Source organism: Colius striatus, chromosome 19, assembly GCF_028858725.1.
Source record: "Colius striatus isolate bColStr4 chromosome 19, bColStr4.1.hap1, whole genome shotgun sequence".
NCBI lineage: Eukaryota > Metazoa > Chordata > Aves > Coliiformes > Coliidae > Colius > Colius striatus.
In genome coordinates, this window is record NC_084777.1 from 9,748,926 (window position 1) to 9,769,835 (window position 20,910).

At 66.1% G+C, this 20,910-nt stretch overlaps 3 protein-coding genes across 5 annotated transcripts; 2 read left to right on the forward strand and 1 right to left on the reverse strand.

Annotated features, from left to right (window-relative positions):
* Positions 1–164: 164 nt before the first annotated feature.
* On the reverse strand, positions 165–9,322 carry FBXW5 (F-box and WD repeat domain containing 5). 2 transcript variants are annotated; one of them, XM_062011661.1, is made up of 9 exons: positions 9,254–9,322; positions 8,933–9,145; positions 7,309–7,466; positions 6,224–6,398; positions 5,273–5,421; positions 4,224–4,704; positions 3,174–3,321; positions 2,215–2,460; positions 165–1,859 (listed from the first exon to the last, which is right to left on the reverse strand). In XM_062011661.1, exons 2-9 carry the CDS (start codon positions 9,123–9,125, stop codon positions 1,613–1,615), a joined length of 1,797 nt encoding a protein of 598 aa, XP_061867645.1. In that variant the 5' UTR covers positions 9,126–9,145; positions 9,254–9,322; the 3' UTR covers positions 165–1,612. The 2 variants fall into 2 exon arrangements, with proteins under 2 accessions (XP_061867645.1, XP_061867643.1); XM_062011659.1 differs by lacking the exon at positions 9,254–9,322 and having other exon boundaries at positions 2,215–2,427.
* A 289-nt stretch (positions 9,323–9,611) lies between these two features.
* C8G (complement C8 gamma chain) lies at positions 9,612–13,485 on the forward strand. Of its 2 annotated transcripts, none has more exons than XM_062011671.1 (7): positions 9,612–9,948; positions 10,373–10,512; positions 11,388–11,458; positions 11,888–11,995; positions 12,307–12,471; positions 12,605–12,643; positions 13,140–13,485. In XM_062011671.1, the coding sequence occupies exons 1-7, from the start codon at positions 9,817–9,819 to the stop codon at positions 13,151–13,153; spliced, it is 669 nt and encodes a 222-aa protein (XP_061867655.1). In that variant the 5' UTR covers positions 9,612–9,816; the 3' UTR covers positions 13,154–13,485. The 2 variants fall into 2 exon arrangements, with proteins under 2 accessions (XP_061867655.1, XP_061867656.1); XM_062011672.1 differs by having other exon boundaries at positions 12,307–12,408.
* Positions 13,486–15,267: 1,782 nt separating this feature from the next.
* LOC133627276 (lipocalin-like) lies at positions 15,268–20,853 on the forward strand. Its single transcript, XM_062011673.1, has 8 exons — positions 15,268–15,284; positions 18,654–18,828; positions 19,408–19,547; positions 19,663–19,739; positions 19,878–19,991; positions 20,243–20,344; positions 20,518–20,543; positions 20,708–20,853. The coding sequence occupies exons 1-7, from the start codon at positions 15,277–15,279 to the stop codon at positions 20,541–20,543; spliced, it is 642 nt and encodes a 213-aa protein (XP_061867657.1). The 5' UTR covers positions 15,268–15,276; the 3' UTR covers positions 20,708–20,853.
* Positions 20,854–20,910: the final 57 nt, after the last annotated feature.

Below are 20,910 nucleotides of genomic sequence, written 5' to 3' on the forward strand. Positions count from 1 at the left end.
GAGGATGGTGCCGGGGGCTTGTGACAGTGAGGCAAGTCAGGGCTGTGGGCAGGGTGGGCTGGCAGCCTCTGGGCACGCTCAGCAGAGGCTGGCAGAGCCATGGGGCCTCGGTTCTGCTTCAGGGGAAGGACAGCACCCAGAAGAATACCCTCATGTTGCAGAGATGCTTTAGCAGAACGTTTATTCAATGCCATAGTGAAGAGCAAAACGGTGCAGACACCCTGGGTGCCCCTGGCTCGCTGCTCCAGGGGCACAGGGAGATGTCAGAGTCCTGGGGGTGGAGGCAGAGGCTGTTCCTTCACTGTGTGGCTGTGCAGAGCTGGCTGTGGATGCTGTGCACACACACACACACACACACACACACAGGGCTCCCTGGTTTCTAACAGTCCTGTGCTGACAGAGACCCTGAGTTCAGGGGGTTTGGATAAAGCCCTGGGCAGCTGCCAGGGCACAGCACAGCGAGGGTTGGAGCTTCCTGCCTGGGATTGAAGTCATTGGGGCATCTCAGGACAGGAGCTGCTGCCTCCCCTCAGGCTGTGCCAGCCCAGGCTGTGAGTGGCACAGGCACCTGCCCCCAGAGCAGCCCAAACACCCCCTCAGTCAAAGTTGAGCTCCCAGGGGCGACTGCAGCTCCTGGGGACATCACCAGCCCTGGCCCTCTGCACCAAGGCAAGATGAGGAGCTGAAATAGACTCACATTTGGTTACCTGCTGCCAGGGGAAAAGCTTCAGGGACAGAGCCAGAGTAAACACCCCTGAGTTTGTAACTGCCTGAGGGGGCCTCAGCAGCAGCTCTGGAGGAGCCAATCCCCGGAAGGAAGGAAGGAGGGAAGGAAGGAAGCTTATTGGACTGTCAGGGTGAGGAGGGCTGTGTGGCCCCAGCACTGGGAGGTGAGTTCCTGCAGCCACCCCTGGGTGCCCACCCCTCTTCACCAGAAACATACCAAGAGAACCTAAAGTGCCACGACTGAGCAGCGTGAGGGGGCTGTGCCTGAGCCCCACCAGCCCTCCTCAGGGAGCCCCTGCAAGAAATACAGTCCCAAGGCTGTGGCTGCCTCAGGTGCTGCTTCAGAGGAAGACGGGGCCAAGGCAGCACCATGTGAGCACCGACCCTCCCTGCTCCTGGGGGGAAGCTGCTGCCAGCCACACGCATCGTGGGGAAGGGGCTGTGACAGCAGCCAGACCCCCAGCCCCGCCCCCCGGCCCAGCAGCCACCGAGCTGCCGCAGGAGGGTTGGGACAACCCACGCTCCAACTACTCCATGCCCAGAGTCCCGCTGTCAGGCGGCGCTGCAGCAACTGCCCAGGCGAGGACAGCGGCGGCTCCCGGCGAGCTCGGCCACGGCCCGGCTCACGGCCACCGCGCTGGAGGGATCTGCCTCAGGTTGTGGGGGGAGCCCCGAGCTCCCTGTGCCAGCTGTGCCCAAGCAGCAGCGCCGGTGAGAAGCCGTGGAGAGCCTGAGCTGGGCACTGCAGGGCGTCAGGCCCGGCCTGAGCCCTCGGCCCCTTTCCCTTCCACCTTTGCCGTTCAGAGGGACGCAGCAGCTCCCGGCGCCGGCTCCCTCCCGCCCCGTGCCGAGCTCTCCGGTGAGGAAGCTGCAGCGTGTGCCGGGCTCAGCTGCTCTGGTTCATGAGCCAGGAGAAGAGCAGCTTGCGGGGCCGTGGGCGGCTGGCGCGGCGGCCTCGCAGCGCCCGCGGTGAGCGCCACACCTTGATGGTGCTGTCGTCGCTGGCCGTCAGCAGCAGCTCCTGCTCCACCGGGCTGAACGCCACCGAGTTCACCACGTTGTCGTGCTGCAGCTTGGCCAGGCAGATGTTATAGTGGCGGTCCCAGATGTAGCCGTGGCGATCCTCTGCCCCGCTGCAGCCCGGGACACAGCGGGGTAAGGAGCCCACCCTGGCAGCTTCCAGCCACAGCCCTGGCCCCTCTGGGCTCCAGCCCAGCCGGAGTGGCTGCCCCCAGCTCTGGAGGCTCCAACTCACTGCAGCCCCCAAGAAGGGCATCTGCTGCCCACTGCCAAACGTGCCCCACACTTCCCCTTTCCTCACCTGTTTCGCACAGGGTGATGCCTTTACCAGCACCCCCCGATTCAGGCCCTCAGCTCTCTATACACCCCTCAGTGTTCCCACTCACACATGAGCTCCCAGCGCCCAGCCCAGCCCCACAGCCCAGCCAATGCAGGGTGGGGATCCTGCCCACCCCTAAAGGCACCCACCTGGCCACGAAGTCCCTGCTGACATCCAGGAAGATGAAGAAGCACTCCTCGTTGGGTGTGTAGGCCCGGTGTGCACGGAGGGCTCTCTTCACCTCCTTCATGGTCTTCAGGTCGAAGACGTGCAGATCGATCTCCTCGGCGATGGGAGGCGGCTGCATCGGGTCGGAGATGACACAGTCCCGAGGCCAGGCGCGGCTGTTCACGTACAGGTACCTGGGGAGGGGGCAGGGGGGAGCCCACACCCCACTGTGAGCACAGGGCTGTGAGCAAACGCTTCCCAGGTGCCCCCGTCAGCAGCCCAGAGCAGCAAAACCCCCCTGAGCCACGGGAGATGCTGAGATGCTTCTTGCCAGGCTGGGAAAGGACAAGGGGTAATGGACAAAAGCTGGAACACAAAAGGTTCCACCTAAGGAGAAGCTTTTTTACTGTTGGGTGAGGGAGCCCTGGCCCAGGCTGCCCAGGGAGGGTGTGGAGGCTCCTTCTCAGGAGGTTTCCAACCCCACCTGGACACGTTCCTGTGTCCCCTGAGCCAGGGGAACCTGCTTGAGCAGGGGCTGGGGCTGCAGCAGCTCTGCAGAGCCCTTCCCACCCCCACCAGGCTGGGACTCTGGGATTCTATGAAGTAGCCTCAAGTTGCCCCAGGGGAGGTTGAGGCTGGAGCTGAGGCAGAACTGTTTCCCTGAGAGGGGTGTCAGCCCCTGTGCCAGGCTGCCCAGGGAGCTGGGGCAGTGCCCAGCCCTGGAGGGATCCCAAAGCCGTGGAGCTGAGGTGCTGAGGCCGTGGGTCAGTGCTGGGCTGGGCAGGGTGAGGACAGGGCTGGCACTGCAGCAGCTTCAGGGGCTTTTCCCACTGAAATGATTCCATGATTGTGCTACCTGCAGTGGGCCACAGACAGGCACAGGCACCTCACTCTATCCTGCCCTCTGTCCCCCTGCCCCCAAGCCCCCTGTGGCGCTCACCTGTGGTCAGGGGACAGCCCCATGCCAATGATGTGCCCGTGGATGTCGATGACGTGATCCAGCGAGTCAAAGAACTCATCAGAGCGTCGCTCCTCCCCCAGCACCGGCCCGGCCGTCGTCATCTGATGGGGCAGGATCCTTTTGATCCCTTGGGGACAGAAAGGGACTCAGGTGGTTCCACAGGGCAGCAGCGAGAAGGGGCTTCCCTTAGTGCAAGGAGAGGGGCTGCTGGCCCTGCCAGGCTGCCACAGGTTCCCCAGCTGTGCTTTTGGTCAGGACACTGCCCAAAGGGACGTGTTGGCCCCTTCAGCAGATGCCCAGGGCCTGGCCTGACACACCCCCAGGGGCAGACACAGCACTGTACAGTGAGTCGAGGCTGTGGCAGGAGCTGAGTGAGGGTGCAGCCCCCCAACAGCCTCTCTGTGCCATGGGACATGGGCTCACCAGAGGCCCAAGGCAACAAAGCCCTGGGAGGCTGTGCCAGAAGCTGGTGGAGCCCCACAGCCAGAGCTGCCACACCCCAAGCTGGGCAAAGAACAAGTGACTTGCCCAAGTTGCCCAGAGCTTTGAGAGCTGTCTCTGCTTCCTTACTGAGCTGTACTGGTGCCAGACTCAGTGCAGGAGGGGCAGAAGAGCCCACAGGGGGACAGTGAGGCTGCCATTGCCCCAGCAGCAAAAGGAACCCACACTGTCCTTGCAGAAGAGTCCTTCTCTCCTGGCAGCAGCTGTACTTCTCTCCCTGCACTCCATGGACCTGTTTGCTCCTTCCTACCGAACTCCTCCACAGCTCTGGGAGCTTTTGGTGAGGCAGCCAGCCTGCTCTGCTCACCCCACCATCCACCTCCTGCAGCCTGGGACTTCCTCCTGTATCTCCTGCTCAGCCCTCACCACAACTTTCTCGCCTGGCAGCCACACAGGAGCCCTCTGGTAAGTGTGTGGGGAGAAACCCTCCAGGGATGAGGCACCTCAAAGGCTCCTGGGCCAGGAATCCATCAGCCTGAGCCCACCTGCAGCTCCTGCCCCACAGCCCAGCTGCAGCCATGGCCTTACCTATCTGGTGTGGGGAGTAGGTGAGGCAGCCTGTGGTGAAGATCAAGTACTTTGTCTTGCTGGTGCTGTCAGTTGGGAGCAGGTTGAGCTCAGGAGGCTTCGTTCGGGTGCGCACGAAGAGCTCGGCCACTCTGGTCTCCAGCTCTGCCTCGCTCAGGGAGGCTCTGACACGGCCCCCCATGATATCATCAATGAACTGCTGCAGCCCCTCCTCTGCTGGCACCCCCCCGTCCCCTGGCAGTTCCTGTGCTGCTGGCTCTGGAGCCTGCCTGGGCTTGGCCTCCTCTTCCTCGCTGTCGCTGCCGAGCTCCGAGGCGGGGCGGGTGGGGGCAGCAGCGAGCTGCTCCTCGTAGTCCAGCAGCAGGTCAGGGCTGTCGTAGCGGCTGCAGTCGGCCACCATCACGGTCCTGATGGTGCTGGCGTTCAGGTTCTGGATCTTGAACAGTCTCTTCACCACGTTCACGTTCTCTGACTCCACACCCTGCAAGCAGAGGGGAGGAGGGAGCAGAAAGCACCCACTGCAGGGTCACTGCGATGGCTGAGGCAGAGCGGGGTGCCCAGGCCTGGAGCTCCTCAGCAGGCACCTGCCACAGGGACCTCCCTGTGCTGCTACATGGGGCTGGGGAGGGGCTGAGGGAATGGGGGTGTTGAGCCTGGAGAAGAGGAGCCTGAGGGGAGACAGCAGCACTCTCTGACACTCCCTGATAGGAGGCTGCAGGGAGCTGGGGGTCCAGTGACAGGACAAGAGGAAATGGGCTCAGGTTGCCACAGGGGAGGTTGAGATTGAAGCTGAGGCAGAACTGTTTCCCTGAGAGGGGTGTCAGCCCCTGTGCCAGGCTGCCCAGGGAGCTGGGGCAGTGCCCAGCCCTGGAGGGATCCCAAAGCCGTGGAGCTGAGGCGCTGAGGCCGTGGGTCAGTGCTGGGCTGGGCAGGGTGAGGGCAGGGCTGGCACTGCAGCAGCTTCCAGGGCTTTTTCTTAACCAAAACAACTGTGATTCCCTCCCACAGCCCATCCTGCCCCAGGCCCAGCTGCAGCACAGGCCCCTCACCTGGAAGGCGTTGTTGAGCCACAGCACAGAGCAGGAGGTGACGCGGCCGATGCGGTGCAGGTTGCCCGAGATGAGGTTGGTCTCGTTCAGCCAACAGCCAAACACATCGTAGGGTTTGTTCCTCACCCTGGAGAGCAGCGTGAAGTTCTCTGCAAGGGAGGGGAGACCTGAGCAGGAGGTGATGGCTCCTGAGGAAGGCCCTGGGGAAACCCTGGCACTCTGGTCTCGGGCACAGCAGCATCCCACGCTGGGCACTGCCTCCTGGGGCACCCCTCTCCTGTAGAGATGTGTGTGGAGGGCACACACAGGGGAACCAAAACAAAAGGGCAGCCAGATGGAGCCAGGCTGGGGAGCAACCCAAGCCCACAGCCTCCTCCCAGCACGGCCCAGAGCAGACACCTGAGGGCAAGAACGAGTCCAACATGTTCAAACTTCCTGCACTTCCACCCCTGGGGCCTCTGTGAGGCAGCTGCGAGCTCTGCAGCACTCCATGGGCTCTGGCACAGCTGCACTGGCACTGAGAGAGAGCTCTGCATGGGGGAACCAGCACCAAGAGGGCTCTGGCACAGTTAGACCAACACCAAGAGGGCTCTGGCACAGCAAGACCAGCACCAGGAGGGGTCTGGCACAGTAGGTTCAAGTTCCCCAAAACCACCCAGAGAGCCTGGGGAGGGTCCCACTGCACTGAAGCATGAGCAGGGCCCTGACAGCAGGTTCTGTGGGTGCCCCATGTGCTGCCCCTGCCCCTGGCAGCAGCAGCAATGTGCCAGTAACCAGATGCCTGGAGGTGATGAGGCAGCAGCTTGGGCAGAGCAAAGGCTCCTGGGGGGCTGCCCTGGGAAACAGCCATCAGGGCCCTTCCCACAGGTGGTGGGACATGCTGAGGACATGGGGCAGCTGCAAGGGCAGGGGCAGCAGCACCCCAACTCTCCCAGCCCCTGCACCCCATACCCATGCTGATCACAGCGATCTCCCCCGAGGAGGAGTTGTGAGGCCCCACGAAGACGCCCGACACCAGGAGGAGGGAGTCATCGGAGTTGAACTGGGAGAACTGTGTGTAGCTCCAGTTGTAGGGCCTCATGTTGGAGCTGTGCTGCAGGGAGATGTCCAGCTCATTGCTCCAGATCTAAAGGCAGAGGGACAAACCATCAGGAAGCTGCTGAGGAGCCTGAGAGTGGTTCTACTTTATCTGTCCAGTCGGTGCTCACTGGGACAAGGGGGAGAAAAGTATCAAAGATCCTATTTAACAGCCTCCCAGTCCCAATTTCCCCCTTGATTCCCCTGACAGGGGACTGAGGAGAGTGGCTGAAGGCAAACTGCTTCTCCATCAGCTAAGGAGAAGGTGTTCAGGCACCTCAGTGGAACCAGCACCAGGAGGGCTCTGGCATAGTGAGATCTGCACCAGCAGGGCTCTGGCATGGTGAGACCAGCACCTCAGCATGTTCAGAGAGCTTCCTCCCAAAACCCCCACTCCCAGAAGACAACTCCTGCAGCAGATCACCATCTCCAGGGCTCAAGCAATAGGGGCAGTTGCCCATAATTGCTGGTTTTGCTCTGTGCCCATCACTCTGTGTGCCCTGATCCCATCTTTTAACTCCTCTCTCTCTGTCTTCAGCCCATCACTATTTTTCTCTTTCTCTGACTGACTCTTTGGCTGTATTTCCTAATTCCCCCCAGTCTCTCCTATACCCTTTCTCCTCTCCTGCTCCCTGTCCTCTTTTCTATCACTGTGTTGGATTTCCTGCCCTTATTTACCCTCTCTCCCCTGCAGTCTGTCCCCACTTTCCTGCCTGTCTCTCCTGCTCTGTCCTGTTCTGTGCTCCTCCACCTCCCTCTCCTGCACCACATCCCTCTGTTCTTCAGTCTCTCAGGATTGTTTCCTGTCCTTCTCTTCCCTGGGCTGAGTTTGCCCCTGGGAAGCAGCCAGCCAGGCCCTGGCTCCAGCCCCTGGGGCGCATCCCCAGCATTCCTGGGGCAAAGCTGCCCTCCCCAGGGGCTGCCCCACAGCGGGGCTGGGAAGGAAGCTGACACTTTACCTTGACAGTACAGTCTTTGGAGCATGATGCAAACAAGCAGCCAGAGTGGGAGAAGCTGAGGTGCAGAACCTGGTCATTGTGCTCCCTCAGAGCCTGAACCTCCACACAGGGGATGGTGTCGTACAGCCTCCGGAACTCGTCGTACCAGGACACGGCGGCTGGAGGGCAGGAGCAGGGGAAGGGGGGTGTCAGGGGGCACAGCCACAGCCCAGCTGTCCTTCAGCACAGCCTCAGCACCCCCTGGCCATGCAGGAGCTCTGCTGGGGCCACTGTCCCCATGGCCTGAGCACAGCTCTCGGGGCTTCATGGTGTTTCCATGCTCCCCTTTCTGGGCAACAAACAACATGAGCAGCAACGTGCTTGTGGGCACAGCCAGGGGCATCCTGGGGGGTGCTGAGTGTGGGCAGCAGGGCCAGGGAGGTTCTGCTGCCCCTCTGCTCTGCCCTGCTGAGGCCTCATCTGGAGTCCTGTGTCCAGTTCTGGGCTCCCCAGCTCCAGAGGGACAGGGAACTGCTGGAGAGAGGCCAGTGCAGGGCCAGCAAGATGCTGAGGGGACTGGAGCATCTTCCTTCTGAGGAAAGGCTGTGGGACCTGGGGCTGTTCAGCCTGGAGAAGAGAAGGCTGAGGGGACCTCATCAACACTGGTAAGTACCTAAAGGTGGGTGTAAGGAGGATGGGGTGACACTTTTTTCTGTGGTTTCCAGTGACAGGACAAGGGGTGATGGGCACAAGCTGGAACACAAACGGTTCCCCTTAAACACAAGGAGAAGCTACTTTGGTGCTGAGGTGAGGGAGCCCTGGCCCAGGCTGCCCAGGGAGGGTGTGGAGGCTCCTTCTCAGGAGGTTTCCAAACTCATCTGGACACGTTCCTGTGTCCCCTGAGCGAGGGGAACCTGCTTTAGCAGGGGCTGGGATGGAGCAGCTCTGCAGGGCCCTTCCCACCCTACCATACTGGGATCCTGTGACCATACACTGCTACCCTGAGTCTGCCCAGGGAAGGACCAGCCAGGCTCAGGTGATGCCAACTGCTAATGGGTCATTTTCATACTGTGGGCTGAGGCCAAGATCAAGCCCAACCTGCCCTTGCAAAGTGGGTCAGCAGCTGCTTTAGTATTCGCCTGCTGTACAATTAATGCTGCACATCCACCCCCCTGGGCAGACAAGCAGGCACACGAGTCCCCCTCCCCAGCAGGGCTGCTCTGCTGCCTGCCCCTTATGGAAACAGCCTCAGCAGCTCGGGTGTAGCTGCAGCTCTTCCTGGACTTGGGGACAGAGGCACAGTGGCCGAAGCAAAGGCTCCCTGCGAGGTCCTGCTCAGGAAAAGCCAGCAGCGATTATGATGGAATCCAACTGGGCTGTGCGGCTGCAGGCACTGACTCACTGCGGCTCCTCGGCACCTCCAGCAGCAGCCGCAGCGCCGGGGCGGCCGCGGACAGCTCCGGAAGACCCTTGCTAGGGAAGCGAGGGGAAATGGCAGCATCCCCGGCCCTCCCACGGCCCTTGCCGAAGGGTTTGTGCAGCTCCAGCACCCTTCCCGCGCGGCCCGAGGGTCGTCCCCGCAGGCTGGCGGCGGGCGCCGCTCCCGGGGCAGCCCCTCGCTCCCCTCCCCCGGCCCGGAGCGCACCTGGGTGCCGCGGCACGTCCCGGGACACGCGGTAGTAGCGGTAGAAGAGCTCCTTCCACAGGAACTCGTCGCGGGCGACGGCGCTCCACTGCCGGCACACCAGCGCGGCCGCGAGCACGTCGGCGTGGCCCAGGTACAGGAAGATCTCGTAGAGGACGCTGTCGGGGAGCAGGGGGCCGCCGCCCGCGGACATCGTGTCATCCTGCCAAGGGCCTGCGGGGACAGAGCGAGTGGGGGGGGGGGTCAGGCGAGCGCAGGCCGGGCCCGGGCCCGCCGCAGCCCCCCGGGACCCCCCGGGCTCCCCCCGGCCCCTGGCGGCACCTCCGGCGCCTCCGCTGGCCCCGCCCCCTCGCGCCCCGCTTCCGGCCGCGCCCCCTTCCGCCGCGCGCCTCCTCCAATCACCGCGCGCGCCTCCTCTCGCCCGCAGGCCCGAGAGCTCGAGCCCGGAGCTCCCCGCACGGCGCTAGGCGCAGCTAGCCGAGCGCCGCGAGCTCGCTCGCCAGCCACCGCCCCCCTCGCCGATCAGCCCCGCCCCGTCGGCGAGGCCCCGCCCCTCTTCAAGCCACGCGCCGTAGGCCCCGCCCCGTCCACAGGCCCCGCCCCTCCCGCCAAGCCCCGCCCCCATCGCCGCCCGCTCCCCCCGCGGGGCCGGAGCCAGCACCGGACCCCCCGTCCCGTCCCGTCCCGTCCCGTCCCGTCCCGGGTGCCCCCATCCCTCCCCGCTCCCGGGCTCCGCTGCGCCCCGGTGCCCGCCGGTGGGGACACCCGGCCCCCGCGCCCCCCTTAACCCTGAGCCCTGCCCGCTCGACCCTGAGCCCTCACCGCCGCCCGCCCGGCCGCTGCCCGCCCGCCCCCGCCGCTTCCCGGCACAGCGGGTCGGTGCCATGGCGGCCCTGCGTCCCCTCCTGCTCCTCGGGCTGCTCCTCGCTGCCTCGCCGGGGCTGGGGCGGTGGCCGCCCGCTCCCCAGAGCCCGCTGGAGCAGGTGGCGGCCCCGGAGGGGCTCGGCCTCGCCCAGGTGAGGGGCCGGGGCTGCGCGGGGGCCGCAGCCCTTCCTGCCCCCGGCGTGTCCCTTCCGAGCTGCCCCGCAGCCTGTGCCCAGCCGCTGCCGTCGGGGCTGGCAGGAGCCCGGGGCTGGCCGCGGAGCCGCCCGGGGACCCTCGGTCCGGCTGCAGCCCCGGGGCCGGTGCGGCCGTGCTCGGGCTCGGGTTGGGCGCTCGCTTCCCCCGGAGCGTGAGGCGTGGGGGACACCGCGGCCACCCGTCCCCGCAGCCCCCTGCTCTGTCCCGGCCGCCGCGGCGCCCCCGGGACACGCCGAGGGGCTGGGCCATGGGCAGAGGTGCCCGGAGAGCAGGGGGCTGGGGGCGGTGGGCGCTGGGGGCTGCAGGGTGGGGGCACCCAGCGTGCTGGGCTGCCAGACGGTGCCGCCGCCGTGCCCACAGCTCGCAGGGAGCTGGTTCCTGGTCGGCATGGTCTCCCCCTGCAGCGCCCTGGCAGAGCAGAGCCACCGGCTGGAGGCCACGGCCGTGACCGTGAGTGTCCCGGATGAGCAGAGCCTGGTCATCAGCACCTTCAGGAGGCTGTGAGTGACATCAGCCACGGGGACAGGACGGGGGCACAGCAGGCAGGTCAGAGCAGGATCAGTGCCCTGGGGTGGGGATGGGGATGCTGGGTGGGACAGAGATGCTGGATGGGACAGAGATGCTGGATGAGACAGAGATGCTGGATGGGACAGGGATGCTGGATGGGACAGGGACGCTGCAGGCAGGTTGGAGCATGACCAGTGCCCTGGGGTGGGAATAGGGGACGCTGGATGGGACATAGGAGGCTGGATGGGACAATGCAGGCAGGTCAGAGCAGGATCAGTGGCTTTAGGTAGGGATGAGGATGCTGGATGGGACAATGCAGGCAGGTCAGAGCAGGACCAGCAGCCCAGCTGTGTGCTCCAAAGAGGAGAGAGCTGTCCACAAGCAGGTGTGGGTGGCATCTCTGGGATGTTTTGAGGCAGAAGCCCTGGCCACGGTGGGCTGGCTCCCTGCCATCTGCCTGGCCACCAGCCCAGGCTGGGGAAACTGAGGCAGCAGACAGACACATAGTTGCTGCATGGCTGCCCAGACAGGGACCAGCTCTTTGGGCCACACCAGTGATGGCACTGCTGAGGAGGGGGATCTCCAGCACATCCAGAGGCAGCTTCTCCCCAGCCCAGGGAGTGCTGAGGGGCTGAGCCAGGCTCCAAGCTCCAGGGGAGGGGGCAATGAGCCCCTGGGCTCTGCTGGTCTTTGAGCTCTGTATCTTGCTGTGTCTGTTGGGCTCTGGGACACCCCTTTGCAGCATCTCCCTGGGCAGAAAAGCCCAAAGGGAACAGGTCCTGTCTGTGCTGTGGCAAATAGGGTGGGCAGGGACCGAGGCTGGGTCCTGCCCAGCTCCTGCCACCAACCTCCTCCTCTCCCCACGCAGGGACGGGACGTGCTGGGAGATCTGGCAGCGCTACCTCCCTGCCCAGGCCCATGGCGGCTTCCTCCTCAAGGGTGAGGGAGGTTTGGGGGGCTGCAGGGGCTCTCAGCAGGGCTTTGGTGTCAGTCCCAGTGTCCTCCCAGTATCCCACCTGGATGCCATCACGGGCAGTGCCGTGGGCTGGTGCCCACTGGTGGGGAACCCTGTGGGGCTGCACCCTCTTGGGGCCTGATTTCCACTCCTGGTGAAAAGGAGTCTGGGGCTCCCTGGGCTTCACCAGGACTAGCCAGGTGCCCTCTGCCATGAGGGGTGTCAGCCCCTGTGCCAGGCTGCCCAGGGAGCTGGGGCAGTGCCCAGCCCTGCAGGGATCCCAAAGCCGTGGAGCTGAGGTGCTGAGGCCGTGGGTCAGTGCTGGGCTGGGCAGGGTGAGGGCAGGGCTGGCACTGCAGCAGCTTCAGGGGCTTTAACAACCCAAACAATGTGATGATTCCATGGCCCTGCAGGCCATGGCTATGGTGGCACAGTGCACATGCTGGTGGGTGAGACAGACCACAGCAGCTACGCCATCCTCTACTACCAGCGGGGTCGCAGCATCTCTCTCAAGCTGTACGGTGAGTCGGCACCTGGGGCTTGTGGCAGGGGAAGGATGGGACAGCAGAGGGGTGGGAAACCCATGGGGGGCTCTGGGGATGCCTGAGGAGACAAACACAGGGATGGGCTGTGTGGGGCACAGACCCCAGATGGAGAGTTGTCCCCAGATGCTGTCATGAGGAGCAGCTCTGGGAGAACCAGTGAGCTGGCAGAGCCCCTGGCCTGAAGCCTCGCTGCAGGGGGGGGGAGCTTTGGGGCAGGGCCAGGCTGGAGCTTTGGGGCAGGGCCAGGCCAGGCTGCAGGCTGCTGACAGGTTTCCCTCCCCACACAGGACGGAGCAGCCGGGTCAGTGACGCCATCGCCGACAGGTTTGAGCAGCGAGCCAGGGCCGTGGGGCTGAGCCAGGACCTCATCTACTACTTCCCGACATATGGTGGGTGGCACAGGGACCCCCAGAGCAGGGGCACCCAGAGCAGGGAGGGGGAGGCACTGCCAGGTGGCTCTGAGCCGTTTGTGGCCTCGTGTCACCTGCAGCAGAGCCACACGTGGGGGCTGCAGCCCTGGGTGTGGGGCTGGAGCTCCCTGGTGCCCCCCAGGCAGGGTGACTGCCCAGGCTCTGTCTCCTGCAGGGTTTTGCACCACCACAGATGAGTTTCACATCCTCGATGGTGAGTTGGGGGTCCTGGATCATGCTGTGGGCACTGCCATGTGCCAGTCTGAACCCCACGTGGGTTCTCCCTGCCTGGGCTGCAGGTTGGGCACACTGGGCCAGACCCACACTGCCCCACAGCCATGTCCTGCCTCAGGGGGGCTGGGTTGGCACCGGGAGTCCATGTCCATGCCAGGGCATCCCCCAGGACAGGCTCCCTCCATGCCCTTGTGTGGGGTGAGGAGGTGGCAAACCATCACCAGATGGGCATCAAATGCACCCTGTCAAAGCAAAGCCCCCTTCACCCCCCCGGGTCAGGCTGGGCCAAGTGGGGCTGCATTGGTGGTTCCTGGGGTGAGGGCTGCTCCTGGGACAGGGACACCTTGGGGTAGGGGCTGGGTCCCTGAGGACAGCCCCATCGTTTATCCTGCTCAGGGAGGCAGAGGAGGGTCTCCAGCCCCGGTGCTGGGCTCAGCCACCTCCCCAGCCCCTCAGCACTGCCCTTTCCCTTCCAGAATCGAAGCCATAGGGGCAGAGCACGACCAGGAGGTGTCCAGAGCTCAGCCCTGGCCTCATCCATCACCCACAGCCACACAGGACTGAGCCACGGGTCAGCCCAGGTGCCAGCCCTGGGGCTCCCTGTGCTGGCAGCCGTGCCTGTCCTCATCCTGTCCCCACACTGCTTTGTGCCCCAGTGCCTGCAGCAGCCTCCAACACCCCAATAAAGTCCCTGAGCAGACATGTGTCCAAGCAGAGCCCCCTCGACCTGCACTCACAGTGCCCTGGCAGCGTGCTCCCCGCTGGGGGGTGCTGGGGGCTGGGCAACCCCCTCCACACAGCCCCAGGATCCCCTCCCTCAGCCCCAGATCCCCTCCCTCAGCCCCAGGATCCCCTCTCTCAGCCCCAGGATCCCCTCTCTCAGCCCCAGGATCCCCTCCCTCAGCCTCGGATCCCCTCCCTCAGCCCCAGGATCCCCTCTCTCAGCCCCAGGATCCCCTCCCTCAGCCCCGGATCCCCTCCCTCAGCCTCGGATCCCCTCCCTCAGCCCCAGGATCCCCTCCCTCAGCCCCAGGATCCCCTCCCTCAGCCTCGGATCCCCTCCCTCAGCCCAGGATCCCCTCTCTCAGCCCCAGATCCCCTCTCTCAGCCCCAGGATCCCCTCTCTCAGCCCAGGATCCCCTCTCTCAGCCCAGGATCCCCTCCCTCAGCCCCAGGATCCCCTCTCTCAGCCCCAGGATCCCCTCCCTCAGCCCCAGGATCCCCTCTCTCAGCCCCAGGATCCCTCTCTCAGCCCAGGATCCCCTCCCTCAGCCCCAGGATCCCCTCTCTCAGCCCCAGGATCCCCTCTCTCAGCCTCGGATCCCCTCCCTCAGCCTCGGATCCCCTCCCTCAGCCCCAGGATCCCCTCTCTCAGCCCCAGGATCCCCTCTCTCAGCCCCAGGATCCCCTCCCTCAGCCCCAGGATCCCCTCCCTCAGCCTCGGATCCCCTCCCTCAGCCCAGGATCCCCTCTCTCAGCCCCAGATCCCCTCTCTCAGCCCCGGATCCCCTCCCTCAGCCCCAGGATCCCCTCCCTCAGCCCCAGGATCCCCTCCCTCAGCCTCGGATCCCCTCCCTCAGCCCCAGGATCCCCTCCCTCAGCCCCAGGATCCCCTCCCTCAGCCCCAGGATCCCCTCCCTCAGCCTCGGATCCCCTCCCTCAGCCCAGGATCCCCTCTCTCAGCCCCAGATCACCTCTCTCAGCCCCGGATCCCCTCCCTCAGCCCCAGGATCCCCTCTCTCAGCCCCAGATCACCTCTCTCAGCCCCGGATCCCCTCCCTCAGCCCCAGGATCCCCTCCCTCAGCCCCGGATCCCCTCCCTCAGCCTCGGATCCCCTCCCTCAGCCCCAGGATCCCCTCCCTCAGCCTCGGATCCCCTCCCTCAGCCCCAGGATCCCCTCCCTCAGCCCCAGGATCCCCTCCCTCAGCCTCGGATCCCCTCCCTCAGCCCAGGATCCCCTCCCTCAGCCCCAGGATCCCCTCCCTCAGCCTCGGATCCCCTCCCTCAGCCCAGGATCCCCTCCCTCAGCCCCAGGATCCCCTCCCTCAGCCTCGGATCCCCTCCCTCAGCCCCAGGATCCCCTCCCTCAGCCTCGGATCCCCTCCCTCAGCCTCGGATCCCCTCCCTCAGCCCCAGGATCCCCTCCCTCAGCCTCGGATCCCCTCTCTCAGCCCCAGGATCCCCTCTCTCAGCCCAGGATCCCCTCCCTCAGCCCCAGATCCCCTCTCTCAGCCCCGGATCCCCTCCCTCAGCCCCAGGATCCCCTCTCTCAGCCCCAGGATCCCCTCCCTCAGCCCCAGGATCCCCTCCCTCAGCCCCGGATCCCCTCCCTCAGCCCCGGATCCCCTCCCTCAGCCCCGGATCCCCTCCCTCAGCCTCGGATCCCCTCCCTCAGCCCCAGGATCCCCTCTCTCAGCCCCAGGATCCCCTCCCTCAGCCCCGGACCCCCTCCCTCAGCCCCAGGATCCCCTCCCTCAGCCCCAGGATCCCCTCCCTCAGCCCCGGATCCCCTCCCTCAGCCTCGGACCCCCTCCCTCAGCCCCGGATCCCCTCCCTCAGCCCCGGACCCCCTCCCTCAGCCTCACCCCGGCCACGGGCTTGTGCCATGGCACATGTGCGGGTGAGTAAGAGCCCCGAGCCCCCGGGGTGGGGTGGGCAACGCACCGTGCCGGGGGTCTGCATGGGCACGGGGGGCACAGGACGGACCCTTCCCCAGCCAGGGCAGGGCATCCCTCAGCCCGGGGGTCCCTGATCGCCCCTCCCGGGGCTGGGGGAGGGGGGTCCCGCGGGGTGAAGGCTGCGGGGAGCGGTGCCGACCCCCCCGGCCTCGGCCCCCCCGGCACGGGCAGCGTGCAGCCCCCTTCCCCTCCCCTCCCTTCCCCCGTGCCGGTGTTTTGCAATCCGCGGGCAGCCTCACACGTGTTGTTTGTCGGGTTTATGTAAGGGCCGGCCGCGTGACCGCCAGCCCGGCCCTGCCCCGCAGCCCCCCGGCCCCCCGCAGCCCCCCGCAGCCCCCCACGGCCCCCCGCAGCCCCCCGCAGCCCCCCGCAGCCCCACACAGCCCCCCGCAGTCCCCCGCAGCCCCCCACAGTCCCCGCAGCCCCACACAGCCCCCCGCAGCCCCACACAGCTCCCCGCAGCCCCCCACAGTCCCCGCAGCCCCATACAGCCCCCCGCAGCCCCCCGCAGCCCCCCACAGTCCCCGCAGCCCCACACAGCCCCCCGCAGCCCCCCACAGCCCCCCGCAGCCCCCCGCAGCCCCCCACAGTCCCCGCAGCCCCACACAGCCCCCCGCAGTCCCCCACAGTCCCCCGCAGCCCCCCGCAGTCCCCGCAGCCCCCCACAGTCCCCGCAGCCCCCCACATCCCCCCACAGCCCTCTGTCCCGCGGCTGAGCCAGCAGTCGGGTGTTGGGGGGGTCTGGCCAGGCTCCTGCCCCCCCAGCATTGGCTGTGCTGAGGGGGGGCAATGGGGGTGAATGGGGGCGGGGGGGGGTAATAGAGAGTGAGGGCGATGAGGGGGGTGAAGGAAGCAAGGGGGGAGCGATGGAGGTGAGGGTGGCAAGGAGGGAATGAGGGGGGAGCAGTGGGGGTCCAGGGGAGTGAGGAGGGAGCAATGGGGGTCAGGGGAGTGAGGGGGGAGCAATGGGGGTCAGGGGAGTGAGGAGGGAGCAATGGGGGTCCAGGGGAGTGAGGGGGGAGCAGTGGGGGTCCAGGGGAGTGAGGAGGGAGCAATGGGGGTCCAGGGGAGTGAGGGGGGAGCAGTGGGGGTCCAGGGGAGTGAGGGGGGAGCAATGGGGGTCAGGGGAGTGAGGGGGGAGCAATGGGGGTCCAGGGGAGTGAAGGGGGAGCAATGGGGGTCCAGGGGAGTGAGGAGGGAGCAATGGGGGTCAGGGGAGTGAGGGGGAAGCAATGGGGGTCCAGGGGAGTGAGGGGGGAGCAATGGGGGTCCAGGGGAGTGAGGGGGGAGCAATGGGGGTCAGGGGAGTGAGGGGGGAGCAGTGAAGGTGAGGGGAGTGTGATGGGGTGAGAGAGACAAGGTGGGAGTTGAGGGGGGAGCACGGGGAGCAAGTGAGGGGAGTGAAGGAAAGCAAAAGGGCAGCAAGAGTGAGGGGGCAAGAGGTGACCTGACTCTTACCCAGGGGATCTTGCCCAGTGCCCCTGTGCCCTGCACCCCCATTCATCAGGTGTCACCCACTTGTGATCCCTTCTCTGAGGTGCAGACCCCCAGGCCGTGCCTCAAGGGCTGTGCCCGGGCACCGTGGTGGTCTGCAGCCACAGTCCAGCCTGCCCCTGTGCCCCTGTCCCCGCACCCAGCTTTGCCACCCAGCTCCTTGGCCTGGCCCCCGCTTTGCCAGCTCAGGGGAGCCGGGGGTGGGCACCTCCAGGACCCCTGTCCTGCAGGAAGGTGCCCGGGCAGCGGGGATTGGGGGGTCACGTCCCTGCCCAGCGCAGACCGTGGACCCCCAGGCCTCTGACACCCGATGGGCAGAGCTGCTGGCGTGTGGTGGGGCTGGCTGGGGCAGGGGCTGAGCCCTGGCCCTGTGTGTGGGGCCCTGCCAGGCTCTCACGGTGCCAGTCCTGCCCCTCTCAGCTGGTGTGTTGTTGTGCTGAGTCCCGCAGGGATGTGGGGCCGGGGCTGGGGAGGGACATTATGTAAAGCCTTGGCAGGGCCCAGCTCTGCCCCAGCACTGCCAGGCCCACGGGTGCCATGTTCCTCCCCAGCCCTCTCCCTGCTCAGGGGGTCCCCAAGTTAAGTTGGGGAGGGCAGCTCAGTGCCTGCTGCTCGCCCCAAAGTGAGGGAGAGCTCTCCCAGTCCCTCTTGGCCAGTGGTGAGGGGGGACCAAGGGCTATGGAGGTCTGTCTGGCTGTGGGGTGGTGGGATCTGGGGGAGTCTGATTGTGGGGTGGTGGGCTCTGGGGGAGCTGGCTGGCTGTGGGGCGGTGGGGTCTGGGGGAGTCTGGCTGTGGAGTGGTGGGGTCTGGGTGAGGTGGCTGGCTGTGGGGTGGTGGGGTCTGGGGGAGTCTGGCTGTGGGGTGGTGAGGCCTGGGGGGTCTGGCTGTGGGGTGGTGGGGTCTGGGGGGTCTGGCTGGCTGTGGGATGGTGGGGTCTTAGGGGTCTGGCTGGCTGTGGGGTGGTGGGGTCTGGGGGGTCTGGCTGTGGGGTGGTGGGGTCTGGGGGAGTCTGGCTGGCTGTGGGGTGATGGGGTCTGGGGGAGTCTGGTTGTGGGGTGGTGGGGTCTGGGGGGTCTGGCTGGCTGTGGGGTGATGGGATCTGGGGTAGTCTGGCTGTGGGATGGTGGGGTCTGGGGGGTCTGGCTGGCTGTGGGGTGGTGAGGTCTGGGGGGTCTGGTTGTGGGATGGTGGGGTTTATGGGAGTTTGGCTGTGGAGTGGTGGGGTCTGGGGTAGTCTGGCTGTGGGGTGATGAAGTCTGGGGGAGCTGTCTGGCTGTGGAGTGGTCCTTGAGGCTGCAATGTGCCCCTCCACACACCCCCAGCCCCCTGCTCCCCCTGGGGACCCCACAACAGCCCCTCAGGGCGATGTGTCCCAATGAATGGCCAAGTGCTCTCTGGAGCAATACAGGCTCGAGAGTCAGGCCAAGAGGGAAAGTCCCACAGGAGCACCCAGAGGTGCCCCTGAGCCTGGATCAGCACCTGGCAGGCCGCTGCCATCACCCCCCTGTCCCTGTGTGGCTGTGAGGGGCGCCATGGTGGGCAGGGGCAGCCCCAGCCCCTGGTGCTGGCCCGGCTCTGAGGCGCTGGGGGCAGGGCCAGTGCTGTGCTGGCTCCCAGCTGTGTTTTTGCTGCAGAGCACTTTGGCACCCCGAAGCAAACATGTCCTGGCAACAGGAGGGAAGCATTTGCAGCTTCCCGTGCCTGCCCTTTGGCTCCAGCACTCGCCCCTGCTCTCGCTTGCATAACGGCCTGGGGAGGGGGTGGGGGGAGCCAGGGCTGGTCCCCCTGGGGCCACAGCTCAGCTTCCCATAAATAGGGCCGTGCCCAGCTCCCCAGCACCGCCGTGGTCTCTCTCCTGGCTCGGCTCGGCTCGGCTCGGCACAGACATGGCTGCCCAGGGCACGCTGCTGGGCATGGTGGGGCTGGTGCTGCTGGGGGCCCTGCACGCGCAGGACGGCATTCCCGTGCAGAGAGACTTCCAGCAGGACAAGGTGACCCCCCCTGCACGGGGTCAGGGACTTCCCAGGGATCTGCACCCCCAAAATGTGTGGGGAGGAGGGTTGGGGTGAGGGTGGCCCCGGGGCTGGGAGGGTGCAGGATCCAGGCTCCGTCCCGTGGGGCAGGACTGAGGGGGTGTGGGGCTGAGCTGGCTGCTGGGGGCTGGGTGCAGATGCACAGGGGGTTCAGAGAGGGGCTGAGGAAAACAAGCTCAGCTTGAGAAGCAGCAGGGAGATGGGCCATGGCCCCCCCTCAACATGGATCCCAGCCCCCTCCCCAGCCCAGGCTCCCATATACACATGCTGGAGGCTCCCATGCACCTCTCTGCCCTCCTGCCCCTGGGTGCTGACATGCACCAGTGCTAGGCTGTGAGGGCTCTCCTGGCCATGGGGTTTTGTGGCTGCAGCAGCTCCCTGCGGGCTGAGGACCCCAGGATGGCATCAAGGACCCCTGGCCACATCCTGCCGCGGGCACAGGCTGCCAGGGGAGCGGGGAGTGGGCTGAGGTGGGACTAGAGGGGGGTGAGATGGGCGTCTGTGCCCAGCTGGTGACCGAGCAGAGGTTGTGTGCAGCTCGTGGGGAGATGGTACAGCATCGGCCTGGCCTCCAACTCCAACTGGTTCAAGGAGAAGAAGCACCTGATGAAGATGTGCACCACCGTCATCTCCAGCAGCGCAGACGGCAACCTGGAAGTCACCTCCACCTACCCCAAGTACGGGCAGGGGAGGGGGGAGTGTGGGCAGGGGGTGCTCCCCCAACCTGAGAGGGGTGAGTGCTGGTGCTGCAGCATCCCCTGCCCCGCTGAGCCCTTGGGCTGTGCTCCCCAGGGGTGATCAGTGTGAGAAGAGGAACAGCCTTTACACCAGGACGGAGCAGCCGGGGCGCTTCAGCTACAGCAACCCACGTGAGTGCCCAGCCCCTGCCCTGGGGCTGCTCCTCATGCCCCCAGCTCCTTACCCAGCCCCGCTGCCCCTCTGCCCTCACCAGAGCCCTGGGGCTGGCTGGGTACCTGGGGCTGAGCTGTGCCCTCCCTGGCCCGCAGGCTGGGGCAGCAAACACGACATCCGCGTGGTAGAGACCAACTACGACGAGTACGCCTTGGTGGCCACCCAGATCTCCAAGAGCAGCGGCTCCTCCACCATGGTGCTGCTCTACAGTACGTCTGCCTGGCCCCCCCTGCCCCCTCTGCCCTCCCCTGCCCCCCAGGGATGTCCTCAGTGGGGGATCTCCCGTGGGAGAGCAGCAGTGTCACCTCCCAGGCTGGGCTGACCCGTGGGGTGCCTGGGTTGGGATTCTCTTCCTGGGGAGACCAGCTCTTGCTGGGCTGCCTGTGCCCCTGCACTGGGGAGGGTCTGGGGAGGGTCTGGGGAGGGGGGGAGCTGTGGCTCATCCTGCTCTGGGCTGCAGGTCGGACGAAGGAGCTGAGTCCTGAGCGCCTGGAGAGGTTCAGCCAGTTCTCCAAGGAGCAGGGGCTGAGGGATGATGAGATCCTCATCCTGCCCCAGACGGGTGAGGAGCTGGTGGGCAGGGAGCAGGGGCTGAGGTACCCGTGGGGCTGAGACCCTCCTGCCCTCTCCCTGTGGGATGGCACTGGGATCAGCCATGGGGAGCCCCACATGGAGTTTGGGGGGGCTGTGCTCCCCCAGCCCCCAATCACTGACCTTTGCTTTCTTCTCCTGCAGACAAATGCATGGCAGAGGCTGCTTAGGTGAGTCCTGGAGGGGCTCAGAGCCACCCCTGAGCTCCTTCCCACTCCCCCTGGCTGCTCCTCTCTGGGTTCCCTGTGGGGGTAACCCATGGGGTGGCACAGCACTAGCAGGATCCACATCCCTCTGTGTGCCCTCCCTCCTCTCACCCCCTTTTCTCTTGCAGGCAGAGCCACGGGCTGCCACAGCCAGAGCCCACGGGCTGCCCCGACCCACCCTGTCCCTGGCACAGCCCCTCCCTGCAGCAGCCTCCACTCCCTGCCTTCGCCCCCACGCCTCACCCCCGTCCCCATTAAAGCCCCTGTAAACACAGAGGCCTCCTTGTCTGCTGGGCCAGGGGAGAGGGGAGCCCTGATGGGGAGGGGGAGC

Bases quoted from the DNA above. Each gene is read 5' to 3' on its own strand.
- FBXW5 (XM_062011661.1), bottom strand. From the start codon at position 9,125: ATGTCCGCGGGCGGCGGCCCCCTGCTCCCCGACAGCGTCCTCTACGAG. The intron at 6,399-7,308 runs GTAAAGTGTCAG...CTCTGCCTTTAG, and splicing joins CCAAAGACTGTACTGTCAAG to ATCTGGAGCAATGAGCTGGA. The intron at 1,860-2,214 runs GTGGGTGCCTTT...CCCGGGCTGCAG, and splicing joins AGCAGGGACTTCGTGGCCAG to CGGGGCAGAGGATCGCCACG.
- LOC133627276 (XM_062011673.1), top strand. The intron at 19,548-19,662 runs GTACGGGCAGGG...TGTGCTCCCCAG, and splicing joins GTCACCTCCACCTACCCCAA to GGGTGATCAGTGTGAGAAGA. The intron at 20,345-20,517 runs GTGAGGAGCTGG...CTTCTCCTGCAG, and splicing joins CCTCATCCTGCCCCAGACGG to ACAAATGCATGGCAGAGGCT.
- C8G (XM_062011671.1), top strand. From the start codon at position 9,817: ATGGCGGCCCTGCGTCCCCTCCTGCTCCTCGGGCTGCTCCTCGCTGCC. The intron at 11,459-11,887 runs GTGAGGGAGGTT...ATGGCCCTGCAG, and splicing joins TGGCGGCTTCCTCCTCAAGG to GCCATGGCTATGGTGGCACA. The intron at 11,996-12,306 runs GTGAGTCGGCAC...CTCCCCACACAG, and splicing joins CATCTCTCTCAAGCTGTACG to GACGGAGCAGCCGGGTCAGT.